General features: G+C 42.8%; 1 protein-coding gene across 2 annotated transcripts in view; it reads left to right on the top strand.

Annotated features, from left to right (window-relative positions):
- Positions 1-615: 615 nt before the first annotated feature.
- The window catches only part of MAPKAPK5 (MAPK activated protein kinase 5), a 31,791-nt gene continuing 19,688 nt past the window's right edge, over positions 616-12,718 (top strand). Inside the window, exons 1-5 of one of the 2 annotated variants that reach the window (XM_054006606.1) lie at positions 616-1,255; positions 5,976-6,049; positions 8,091-8,166; positions 9,621-9,718; positions 10,945-11,053. In XM_054006606.1, coding sequence (XP_053862581.1) covers positions 1,220-1,255; positions 5,976-6,049; positions 8,091-8,166; positions 9,621-9,718; positions 10,945-11,053 — 393 coding nt within the window. In that variant the 5' untranslated portion in view covers positions 616-1,219. The remainder of the gene's footprint in view (positions 1,256-5,975; positions 6,050-8,090; positions 8,167-9,620; positions 9,719-10,944; positions 11,054-12,718) is intronic. The other variant, XM_054006607.1, reaches the window with a different exon arrangement.

Genomic DNA, 12,718 nt, shown 5'->3' on the forward strand with positions numbered 1-12,718 from the left:
GAGCGCCCCACGCCGCCGCAGCGAGCCAGGCACTTCCCCCCCGGGCACAGGGAAGCGCAGCCGGGCTGGGGCAGAGCCGGGACCCGGGTCTCTCCAATTCAGCGCGGGACTTCCCTGAACAAGGCCCCGGCCCCCCCCAGTCCCCCCGTGCTACCCCCCACCGACACAGGCTCGGGGAGTCTCGCCTCCGCCCCTCGGGCCTCACACGGAGCCGGCTACGGCCCCACCCCCACAGCCGAGCCGTCACGGCGGCGACAGGCCCGTAGGCTGACACCGTCTCCCTCCTGACGCGGCCCCAACGCAAAATGGCGCTTCAGGCTAGGCTCGGCCCGGCCCGCATTTCATTGGCCGGAAATCTCGCGAGATCTCGGGCGGGACTGTCCCGCCATGACCCATCTCGCTGGTGCAGGCTCTTTCGGGACATTTTCGCGCAGTGGGCGGGTCCTAGCTGGCTCTAGGGCGGAGCTACGGAGGGGGGGCGGATCTGGTTTCTCGCTCCGCCCCTTCCCCCGCTTGTTTGGCCTCATCTGCCCCATATCTCTTACGTCATCAGTGAGCGCCTCAAAGGTCGAAGGCCCTCTAAGGGGTCCTTGGTAGCGGCGGCGTCTTCTTAGAGGGGGAATGCGGGCGCCTGTTGATTATATAATCGCCGCGGAGGTGGCTTCTAAAATCCTCCTAGTGGCGTGGGCAGTTAGCGGCGGGTGCGGGCCCCCGAGCTGCGTTAACGCGGGTACCGCACCGGGTGACTCCGTGCGTTGCGCAGCCTGGCGGGGCTGTCCCGCACCAGGACCCCGGCAATGTCTGGCTCCCAGGCAGCGCTGGCCGTAGCGGAGTGTCGGCTGCGGCGATTACCGGGTTAAGCGCCAGCCTCCGGGGCCTCCTGTGCCCGCTCAGAGACGCCTCCCAGCGCCCCCTCCCCAGCCCCCGACCCGGCCGCGCGGGGATGAGGCGGCGCAGCGGCACAAAGGCTCCTCGGGGGCTGCCCGTTGCCTAGTGCGGGCGCGGCCCGGCTCCCCCTCCCCTCCTCCAGCTGGCCGGCGTCCCTCTGGCTCCCCCGTCACCGGCTCACCCCTTTCCCGTGTCCTCCAAGCTCCCCCACCACGCAGCGGGCCCGGGTTCCTGCCCTGCTCCCACGGCCTCCTTTCCTCTCTCCCTGGGGACCGGCAGGCGGGATCCCCCGCCTCCCCTCCCCGCTCAGCTCGGGGCCCCGTGGGGGAGGATGTCGGAGGATCACGAAATGGATAAAATGATTAAGGTAGGAAGGAGGCGCCGGAGTTCGGGGACTCCCCCACCCCCCAGCAAATCCATCTTCCCCTTCCCCCTGCCTTTCCGTTCGGGGTCTTCATCCCCCTAAAACCGCTCACTCCTTTCGCTTTGGGGGCTTGGACTCCACCCCCAAAATTTCTTGGGGGTTGTGGGGGGGGGAATGTCACCCATAGTGCTGGGTGCAATCTCTGCAGGGGCCACACATCGTTGTTCTTTGGGGAGTGGGGGAGAGAACCTGGCTCATCTTGTTTCACTTAGATGTCTTACATGTCTTGGGGATGATAAATCTGAGCTCCCTCTTACAAATCTTATTCCTTGTTCTTATTTCTTCCACCAACATATTCTTTCGCACATGCTGTCTCTCTGAAAACAAACTTCATCCATCTGTGTCCTTTGATGCTGTGAATAAAGAGCTAAAATATTTAAATATTAGTTACTTTAATTACAGTGCTGTTAAATTTGGCAATGGAAATTTAACCAGCTGGCAGAATAGCTCTGTGCTATGGTTATTGGCCGATCATTGGTTTGAGTGCTGTTAGGGTAATAAATATGTAGGAACTCTGATACTACGTTGAGTATAAAAACTTGCATCCATATCCCACTGATTGCAGGAGCACCACCCTGAAATCTTTTGCCTTGTAGTGGACCAAATCTACCCAGACAGTTTTGTAGTTTCACTCCTCAAATTGATATGCAGGAAATTTGTCCGCTTTAAAAGAAAATGCTGCTCTTTATGAAAACAAACTTGGCATGTGTGATGTCTGGTTTTTGGGAGAGAGGGGAGGGCACAAAACAGACTTAGGTTTGCACAACAAGAATTATTGTAAGAACTTAAGGTTCAATAGGAAGTTGTCACCTGCATGAGTTGATTTCCTGAGGAAAATAGTGAAAGTCAGTGAGACAAAACAACAATAAAAATGTACTAGAGGATTTCTGCAACTTTTTGGTCTTGCACCAAAAGTTCACTACTGCCAGCTGTAAGGCCTTCATAAATGTGTTAGAATCCCTTCCTGACTCATATCATTAGCACTTCATAATCCTAGATAAGTACTACTTTTGCTAATGAAGCCACAAAGATAAAACCGACAAATTCCAGAAAGGCACCAAAATTAAATACAAGTGGAACAGAGGAGAAAAAGCATTTTGAGTCTCCTCTCCTCAACCTCCCACCATCCTTTCAAGACCTGAGGGGTTTCTTATAGGGCACATATAAGAAAATATGAGCTATTTAAGTTTCTGTATAATCTTATAAGTTTGGAGTCTAGATTTATTTGAAAATGTGATGATGGATCTTGCTTTTTAACAATGCTAGCATGGCACTTTGGTCTGAGCATCAGGTTGGGAATACCCATCCGTCTCTGAAACAACACAGTCAAATACCAACAGGATACATCATTCCTGAGGTAATAGTCTGAGTACAGTTCTCAGTACACTTAGTAGACACTACAATCCTGTGGCGCAGTTTGTAAGAGTAAGTGTTGGCCTCGATGTCCTTGGTTTAAAATCCACAACCCCCTGATGTGTATTGTGGTATCTGCCAGCCATCTATCTGGCTGCTATTCTCAGGATAGCTAGTTAGCAATGGATACTGTATGATCCTTTGGGATAAAAGGCATTATATCAATTCAAAATATAATTGAATCCTTCATTAAAGCATGAGGTTGACCTTTCTATTTATCATTGATCAAACATGATTATTAAAGTTTGTTTTCATGCCCATTGGTTCAAGTTCCCCAACAAAAGTTGGGAGAGTGTAGATCACTGTGCCAGCATGAACTAGCAGACATTGGAAAGTACATTTGAGCAATACAAATCCACTTGTGTTTGAAGATCAGGCATTAATTACTCCAAATAAAATGTTTAATTGATTTTGATGTTAAATATGAATGGTTCTTTTTAAAATCCTTCTCTACAATTTTTCACTGGGTCTAGGTGGAAAGTGTTGGGAAAACAAATTTGCAAGACTTTCCCCCAAATAGTTGATACATGCCCTCACCTTCTGCCCGAGAAGAGCTTAGTTGGTTAGCTGAGACCCTGCCACTCACTTGCCGGGCTGTTGGAGCCTGGATAGGAGATGTGTGGCATGAGTGCCCACACCATTGTTTTTAAGTGCCCTCTGCTTATTGAATGGAAGTTGAACTCCTTACCACATTGGAACTGTAACTGATGGAGGGAGGTTGCAGGAAATATATGGCAATGAGTGTGAACCCCAGGAAGCAGGCTTAGTTCATCCTTAAGCCCAAAACAATAAAAGGCATAAAAACCCCACCAATATAGGTGAGAACTTTTAACTTCAGCAGAATGTTCCATGCACCCTCTTTGCATAACAGGCATGAGTGTTTGAAGCAATTTTAAGGTACAATTTAGCACATTTAAAATCCCTTCACTAGTAGCAGCTGAAGCACTTTCATTCTGATCATCTGCAAATTAGTTCCAGCTGACCTGCCAGTCAATTTACAAGTTCACTGCTTCACTACACTGCTACTCCAAGTTGCCAGGCCTTTCCAGCTGGAGAGCTAACTATAGTATACTGCTGTCTTTGCTACCTGCATCCATAGGTGCTGTCTCAGCCCTTCAGAAGCAATTTCCTCCATCTCTCCCCCCCCAAAAAACAACAACTTTCTTCAGTTTTGTTAGAGAATCTATAGGTTCATTTCAGAAGTTTTAAAATGGCATTTAGTCTTGTCTGAGCTCATGGCTTTAGCCTGTACCTTTCTCCTCTCGTGGTCTCTTTGTCCTATATAAGGCAGGAAGAAACAGTTGTCTTGCTGGGCTTCTCTGAGGGAGGGTTTTTAATTCCTCCTTGCATCAAGGAAATTCCAAGTTATTCCTTGGATGGTGTTATAGATGCCATGAATATTGTTTGCCATTCTGTTTGGGCAGGGAACATGCTGAGGTGGTGTAGAGTGATGTGTGAGCCATTGTTCAAAGAGATCCTGTCTATACTTCAATATCTTTTTAGAATGAAAAGGCAATTTGTTCTACCAGCCTGCACTCTCATTATACAAATAACTGATCAAAGAATAAAACACTGGGATAAATCTGTCCCTTTATATGATATTCTAAGATCATTGCAACTGATAAATTGATAAGAGAACTACACTTTGTCAGTGTTATTACTTGAAAACAGTAAGCCAAGTAGTAGGCACCTGCTCTAATTTTCTCTTATTGCCTCTAAAGGGGGTATAACTGGGAGTGAAAGATGCTTGAAATTTTGCCTTTGTACCTTTGTTCATGCCACTCGTTTATTATTAGCACCCAACTTTACTAAGCACTCTGCAGGTCATCTAGAGAGGCAAGCTCCCTGTCCTAGACAGCTTACAATATAATTTTAAATTCATGTCTCCCCTTTACCCTGGGAAGTGTTCCCTTATCCTTACATGTGATTCAGTTCCTTTCAAATCCTGCTTAAAATACCACATGTTCTCGGAGGCTGTTCAACATTAACCCACCAACTGCAGTGTATACTGGGGGTCTTTTAAATTAATTTAATTTAAAAAGACTGGCCATTTGAGTTTTGCCTCTTCAGCCTGTCAGTAATATATCTGAACATCTATATTTTACTTTGATGATCCACTTCTTTATCTAGAGGATGACTTTCTCTGTTTACAGCTCTGAGCACACAGGTGCTTAAATACGCAATTAGTTGTCACACATTCCAGAAAATGACCAGTACAGATCTTGCAGGGTGAGGGAAGGATGAGGAGCAGAAAGAGTACTCAGACCCTGGCTTTGGTCACTATTGTACTACTTAGTCTGACAGAAAATATATAGGAAAGACTAGTCAAAATAGTCACTTGGCAAACAGTTTATTCTGTTCGCTGCATCCTCTTAACATTTTTCTCCTGTTTAATGTTTCTCCTGCATTGTCGATCCCTACTTGCTGTGTTCCTTATAGCAAGCCAGAAAACAAACTTATATAAATTACTTCCTGGGAGGAACAGCATCAGGAACAATATAGAATATATATTTCCCTGGAACTATATTAACAGCTAGCATGTATAAATCTATACGCTTCTCCGGTGGTATTGTTAGATGACTGTCTTTAACAGCAGTGATAGAAGTTTTAGCCACAACACTGTCTATGTTAAGGCCCCCCACATATACAACAAATGATGTAATGTTGAAGAAATATGTTTAAATAGGATAGTTCCTGAGGCATATAGTACAGTTTGGGCTTGTTTGTGCAGATTGGAGGAAAAAATGGTTATTATGAGTGTGGTTCCTTAACAAACAAGATCAAACCAGTTTTTAGCACTGGCCTCTGCTGTGCTTAATTTGTAATGGAAGGATCCAAAGACTGGAAACCTCAGTTCTTTAGCAAGATGCTAATGTGGACAGAACCAAAAGGTAAATTCAAATTAAAAAATATTCATCCCCAGTTTATTTTTTGGGAGGGAGAAGGGGTAAGGCAGAACTCAGAAGCAAGATAGTCTTGCATACTATTATTTCCCAGGCCCCTTCTTCTATCAGTTGGTTACCCCATTCAGAATGCTAGCATGACCAGCTTTAGCAAACTGCCACAGCAGCACAGAAAATGTTACACTGTCGCACCATGTTGTTATGCTAGTATTTGTCTGGGTGTGTAACTTTCCTTGGGAAAGTGAAATAAAAGCACATTTTTCCATTGATTTGTCTCTCTCAAATCTGGTCTGCAGATATGTGCTTTTCAGAAAGGTTGCAGTAATTGTTTTTTCCTTTTTGCATAGGAAACCTCCATTTTAGAGGAGTACAGCATTAACTGGACTCAGAAGCTGGGAGCTGGAATCAGTGGTCCAGTTAGGTAAGACAGTATACCAGCTGATTTGTGTAGGCCATCAAATTGTCATGTTAGTAGCAAAGGAGGGAGTATATATTTTAACTGTGTTAATAGTAGAAAGATGTGTAACTCTTGAAAAGTTCCTCTCGTTTAGTTATAAGGAAATAGGAAGTTTGTGTGTAGTAACAAGTTCTTGACTCTGATGTAAGGTACCGTGTACGTGGAGTGTGTATGTGACTTGGGTACTCTGCCACTATTAGGAATGTTTGAAATAAAAGTAAAAATTCTTCATCTCATCTCTCTCATTTTACCCCATCGCCCACCATTCTATTTGTAAAACAAACTAGGAATAGTTATGTGCTTGGGCAAGATGCTCTTAGAAAACCCTGTTCCAACATCTATTTCTCTTTCTAAAACGCTGTCCATACAATGCAGAAGGCACCATGCCCATCTATAGTATTGTCAGTTGGTTATTCAGCACTAGATGCCTTTTAGCTAATTTTACCAGCTCTTTTTTCAGCTTATGTGACGCCAATTCAGCTACTGTAACTAGTCCAGTATCTGTTACCAGAACTAACTGGGTCATTAACAGTCTTATCACTGACATGCAAGAACTGGGCCCTGCCTATGAAGCACCATGAAGAGTCTCTGTCCACCTGAAACCCCAGAACAGACATTTGTGCTTCTGTCCTTTTGACTCACCGCTGGAGTGTCCCCTCAGGGCTGGGTCTCATCTACTGCCCCCCGCTGACAGTCGTTCTTATCCTGCGGGGGCTTGCTTCTTCTCATGGCTCAGCTGCCTGGCAAGGTTACATTTAGTCCCCACTCCCAAGTCCAATAAACTAAACTCAGACATAACCCTTTGCCCCTAGCCTGACTCCCTCCTCTACAGATTCTTTAACCTGAAGGTCTAGCTCCAAATGCAACAGTCCTCCCTGCATTGTGTCAGGATGTTCCCATACCCAGAGGTGGGTAGGGGAACCCAGGGCCTCCCTCTCCTTTTAGTGCCAATTTAGAGACTCCATGGTGAGCAGCTAAGGTTTGTTCCCTTTGACTCTTGCTGCTTCCTGGAATTCTCTCAACCTTGGCTTTTCTCCAGGCCCTTTCCCCTAGTGTTCCCCTGCCTCTCACTAGACCATTCTTCACTCTCTAACCACCAGAGATGGACTGAAAAATCACCTTTCCTCCCTGGGCTTCCTCCCTTTATACTCACCACCCAGCTGGGCTTCATCTTGTTGGACCTAGCCCCGCCTGCAGGTGCAACCAGGTTTCTTAATTGAGCTGTTCTAGCTCCAGTTAACCCATTTAGTGCCAGTATGGAGAATATACTTCATTACAATCCTGGAAAACAAACTTCACTGCCTCCATCACTGGGAGAATGAGAGGGAGAAGACCAATTGGACCATCTCATCTATTTCCCTGTCCAGGAAGGATGATTTCTTACATTTTCTATTACTCTGTCCCATCTAGTTTGAAATGTTCTTTATTTGTTTATATTTGATGGCTGCCAAATAGGCCTAAGACACTTCCCTCTGAAGCAGTCCAATCATTAATATTAAATATACATTGCACAAGTGCTTGTTTTCAACATGGTCAGGGGCCCTGTCAGAACAATGGGCTTTGCATTGGAAACATTGTATGTATTATTGCTGATTAGACTCTACATTCCAGCTGTTTAATTTGTCACTGAGTTTTTAATCAAAAGCTACTCACTCAATTATTAACAGGTACAATATATTGTTTCTAATCTGCAAAGCTATTTACCAATTTCAGTCCTTGCCTTCTCTTGAATCAAGATGTGCTGTGTATTGCTGGGAGAATAAATTCTGTGTAAAATGTCCATATTTCAAGTATGTCTTGTGATTGTTGTAGAATATGGTGATGACTTGTCATTCCTTTGAGAATTTCTAGTCTAGTTTCTCAACAAGTACCCTGTATATTACAAATAGCCTATGTTAATCTTAGCTCCCATTTCATGAGCTAATACCAGTAATTATAAATCAGTTAATTAAAATATCTTTTTCACAATCCTGCTGACTGAATGATTTTATTGCTATAATACTAGAGTCTGCGTGAAAAAATCTACTCAAGAACGGTTTGCACTGAAAATTCTTCTTGATCGTCCAAAAGCTAGAAATGAGGTATAGTCCATTTTTTAAAAACCCGTATAATTATTGAAATGTACAAGATCTCTCCCGTTTTGCAAATTATTCCACTTGTATTAAAAAGAATTAGCTAAGATAGAAAGTTGGTCAGCCATTGGCAGATTCCATTAAGATATGTTAAGAAGGGTTTGCTTTTTGCAATACTGCTTGCTAGGCAGTGCTCTGTGCTCTTGCTAGACATGCTGTATTCACAATGGATACCTGCTGTTTATGCACAGAAGGTTCCATTCAGAAAGGTGCATGAGTTTACAGGGCCCTCCTCGCCCTCCATTATGTAACATAATATGAATAGTTTAGAGGTAATTTAGCTTCCATACATCTCACTCCCAGCATTACTAAAGTAAGAACTGTCAGACATGCTTCAAGTTGCACTCTAAATGATTTAGGGTTGATTTGATGTAGGCGATCTTAGATAAGCAGACTAGCTTAATTTGTGATTACATTAGTGTGAGTGACAAGAACATGGGAATAGCCATGTGGAATGTATGATCTTTAAGACGGCTATTGCAGGTTTATATGATTTTTGCATACTGGATATGGTCTTTTGAATTTTTGTTGTTGAATGAAAATCGATGTGATGTTTCAGGCAACATTTCATCAGTGTACATTAAAATGTCATTTATTCTTAAATTAAAACAAAAAAAAAATCACACATTCTTTACACATCTAGCATCGGTTTCCTTCTCCCTTCTCCTCACATTAAAAAGTGTATCAAACTACATAAAATTACAAGCAATAGTTTAAAATGTTAGCGCTCCCCACTCTAAAAAGGAAAAACAGAGAGAAAGAAATTGTGCTTAAGATTTATGCAAATTCCATTTCCTGCTACAAAGCAAATTCTCATTAAATTGCCTGGAAAAACTACATGAAAATAACATCAAGGACCTGGCTTGATCCTCCAAACTAAGAGGTTTAAAAGTGGTTGAAACTTGTCAGCTTCCAGTATGGCAGAATATCTGAATAGAAGGTGACTCTACGTATCATGAGTACTATTTCATCTGGTCATAAAAGGCAGGGAATAGAGTTTCAGCTTTTATTGGTGAACTTCCAGATTTTTGTCACTGTAAGCCATATCCTTATTGTTACAATAAGATCATTTAAAAAAAAATCTTATAAAGATTGAACTTTGAGTGGTTTATTAGAGTTGATGCCATAAACTGTAACAATTCTTGACAGGTAAATGAACTGATAATATTGTCTTTTTGTTTTATTTATTTGAGTGTAATGTCTCTTTGATTGATTATACAAATTCTTTCAGGCATTGTTTTGAAATAAGTGAGTGGGCTATGTAATTTTTAGCCTGTGTGTAATTTACATTGAAGCAGTTAAGTCATTTTGACTTATGGGCTCCTGTAATCTTGGGGATATGGGGAGGAATGGAGCTGTTTGATGCCATTGTATACAGTAACGTTTCTTACCTTCTCTTTAAGGTACGTCTGCACATGATGTGTGCAACACATCCAAATATTGTTCAAATAATTGAAGTTTATGCTAACAGTGTGCAGTTCCCTCATGAATCCAGTCCAAGGTAAGATTACATAGGGTGATTGATTCCCACAGCTTGCTTTCCATATTTAGGCCCAGGTATAGTGGAGACTTTTTTTAATCATAAATAATTAATAATGAACCTGAAAGGAGCCCCCAACTAGGGCTTCCAGGCAAGATATTACACTTCACAGTAAGCTACACCCATTTTTCTCATCACAGTGCCCTGGCTTTATAGACAGATACTGTATACATTGAATTTCATTTTTTGATTAAAGTTTGATTTCTTTGCTGCATATTTCCAGCCATCATCTTGTTGAAAAATACCATAATTTGGGACACATACATTGTCTGAGAGTAAACAGGCTTCTGTCCTGCTTTAATACTAGTTTGGCACATAAGAGCTTCAGAGTCAGCATTCTTTGAGGAGTTTTCCATTTTCAAGCCTGTATTAAAACAGGGTAGGAGTTGTAGTTTTATCTCTCTGACACTGATACTTTCCCTTTACATGCAGGCTCACAAATGAGATCCCTTGCAAGAGATTGGTGACTTCTGGCCAGCAGCAGGTTCAGAAATGCCAGTGTTAATAATAATAATAATAATAATATCTGTATATTGAATTGCATTTGAAAAATAACATTTCTGGCCTTGCAAACAGTCAAAATGTTGCCAAGCCTAAAATAGATGCAGAAAAAACATGAACCTGGGCTACTGTCAACTATTGATATGACATAGGGAAAAATACTGATATTAGCTTCTAATTGAGTGTTAAGTGTAAAGAATTTAAGAGTGGGTAGAGTTTTGTTTTAATATAACATAAAGGACTGACATCCTCTGTCTTTTTGTTCTCAGGGGGGTTGACAGTAAAACTCTAATTAAAACTGGGAGGCACAATATGGTATCCTGCCTCTAAAGCTTTAAAGATGGCTGTCAGCTTCACATTTGTAAATTGCTGTGAACACCTACAGCAGTACATAAATAATCCCTAAATGCATTCGCTTCAGTTGGAAAGCAAACTGTAGTCTCCCATGTGATAGTACAATGCACTATTCAGTGAGTCAGATTATGCAGGAGGCCAGAAGATACAGTATTTGACACTGTAAAAGCCAAAATTATTAAACTAATGTAGACAGAACAACAGTATGAGACGATTACACTGTCTCTCCTTTGGCCTGCATCAGCAGCTGTGAAATGTGCATTACTAGATTAGCAATTTTGTTATATTTTGACAATTTTTTTAATGTAATGAAATGAAATGCTTTTAAACAGGGCTCGGCTTCTAATTGTTATGGAGATGATGGAAGGGGGAGAGCTATTTCACAGAATCAGCCAGCACCGGCACTTTACTGAGAAGCAAGCAAGCCAAGTAACAAAGCAGGCAAGTTAACTCCCATGTATAAGCAAAACCATGAACAATAATGGTTAAAATAGTTACAATTTCATGGGGGCGGGGAAGGAAAAAGGAAGCTAAAATAACCCTCAGTTCTGATCCAATGATCATTGCCTGCTTTGTTATAATCTGACAATACCAAAGTTTTGATAGAACTGAAGAATTGTACTTTTTTTGCTAGTCTTCCTGGGTTGAGATCTTTATACCTTTGAAGTCCTTCTTAGTAGTGGTTCTCCAACTTCTTCATTCTCCTGAGCACTTCACAAGAGAGAAACCCCCTCCTGGATAGTCTCCCTGCCCTGTCCCTGGCTTTGCAGTTCTCAAAGTGTTACAAAGGAGACCACCAGGAAGGGTCTTCATGGGGAACAAATGGTTGCAGGACTACTGTTTGGGAACCACTGCTAAATATCAGATATAATTACTAATTAGTAGTGTTTCTCTTGGCCCATGGGAGACAGCAGATATACCATACCGTGAATATATAACCTAAGCATTCATTTTTCTCGAAGTCTAGAAAATACCAGTGTTCTCTCTAAGTATTAAGGATCTGCTAATGTCTCATGGAAGACCTAAAAATCCATTGAATTCCAAGATAAGTCTACCAGTACATATAGCACGTCTTCTGTGTTTCTTTTCTCTCTCTAGCCAACGATAACGCACTCAGCACTGTGGTATCTTGGCATCTCTCCAGCTTGTATTACTAAGGACTTTTGCATCCATCAAATGCTTTGTTGCTTATCCGTTCATCTGCTCATCTCCCATCAGAGGGGCCAGATGTGGTCAAGCTTGAAGCAGGGGCTCAGTGGGATGGCATTTCTGCAAGGATCCCCTTGGGAGATTCCCCACATCATTCCTTGGGGGTGAGGGGGGAATTGTTCTTTCTTCCTCCCACCCTTCTGGGTGAGCTGTGGGGGCCACCCAGAAAAGCCCAGATTCATGAGAGGGCTGCAGAAAAAATAATATAGCCTTAGGCTGTGGTTTCTCCAGAGAACCACTGTGGGACAGGAAAGACCTCTACCAGGAGCCACAGAAGGAGAATATTGCTGCAAAAGTGTTTGAGCCCTTCCTCTGCGTGTGGATATAGGGAACACAGTCCCCCTCACTTAGTCCTTGCAGAGAGGATTATGACATCCCAAAATGAAGATGCATGAATTGAGATGGGAGATAAACGGAGCAAGATTCAATGAAAACTCTAAGCTACAAATATCCTGGTCCCCTGAAAATGACCATAGTGGATTTAAAAAGAAAAAGCAGACAGGGATACAACATCCTTGTTTCTAAATAGAATTCTTTTTACGGTTTCCACAGTGTGTTTGGCTCTTTAAGCTGTTGAGATGGTTGCATAGCGATATCTTGATGTCATGATTGTGCTTTCAGTGTATTAGGGAGACTATGCTGGCTGTTGTTTTTTGAGGGGGGGGCAGAGGGGAGATTTGGAGGGGATGGAGCAAATTCTGTTCTTTCCAATTTAATTTTCTATAAAATACCTTATGTCAGTGGCTTTCAGCCTTTTTTCAATTTGCGGATCCCTAAAACATTTCAAATGGAGATGTTGGAGCCCTTTGGAAACCTTAAACATAGTCTGCAGACCCCCAGGGATCCACGGACCACAGGTTGAAAACCACTGTCTTACGTTTTGTAAGTTGTTTCTCA

Source organism: Malaclemys terrapin, chromosome 16 (assembly GCF_027887155.1).
Source record: "Malaclemys terrapin pileata isolate rMalTer1 chromosome 16, rMalTer1.hap1, whole genome shotgun sequence".
Lineage (NCBI taxonomy): Eukaryota > Metazoa > Chordata > Testudines > Emydidae > Malaclemys > Malaclemys terrapin.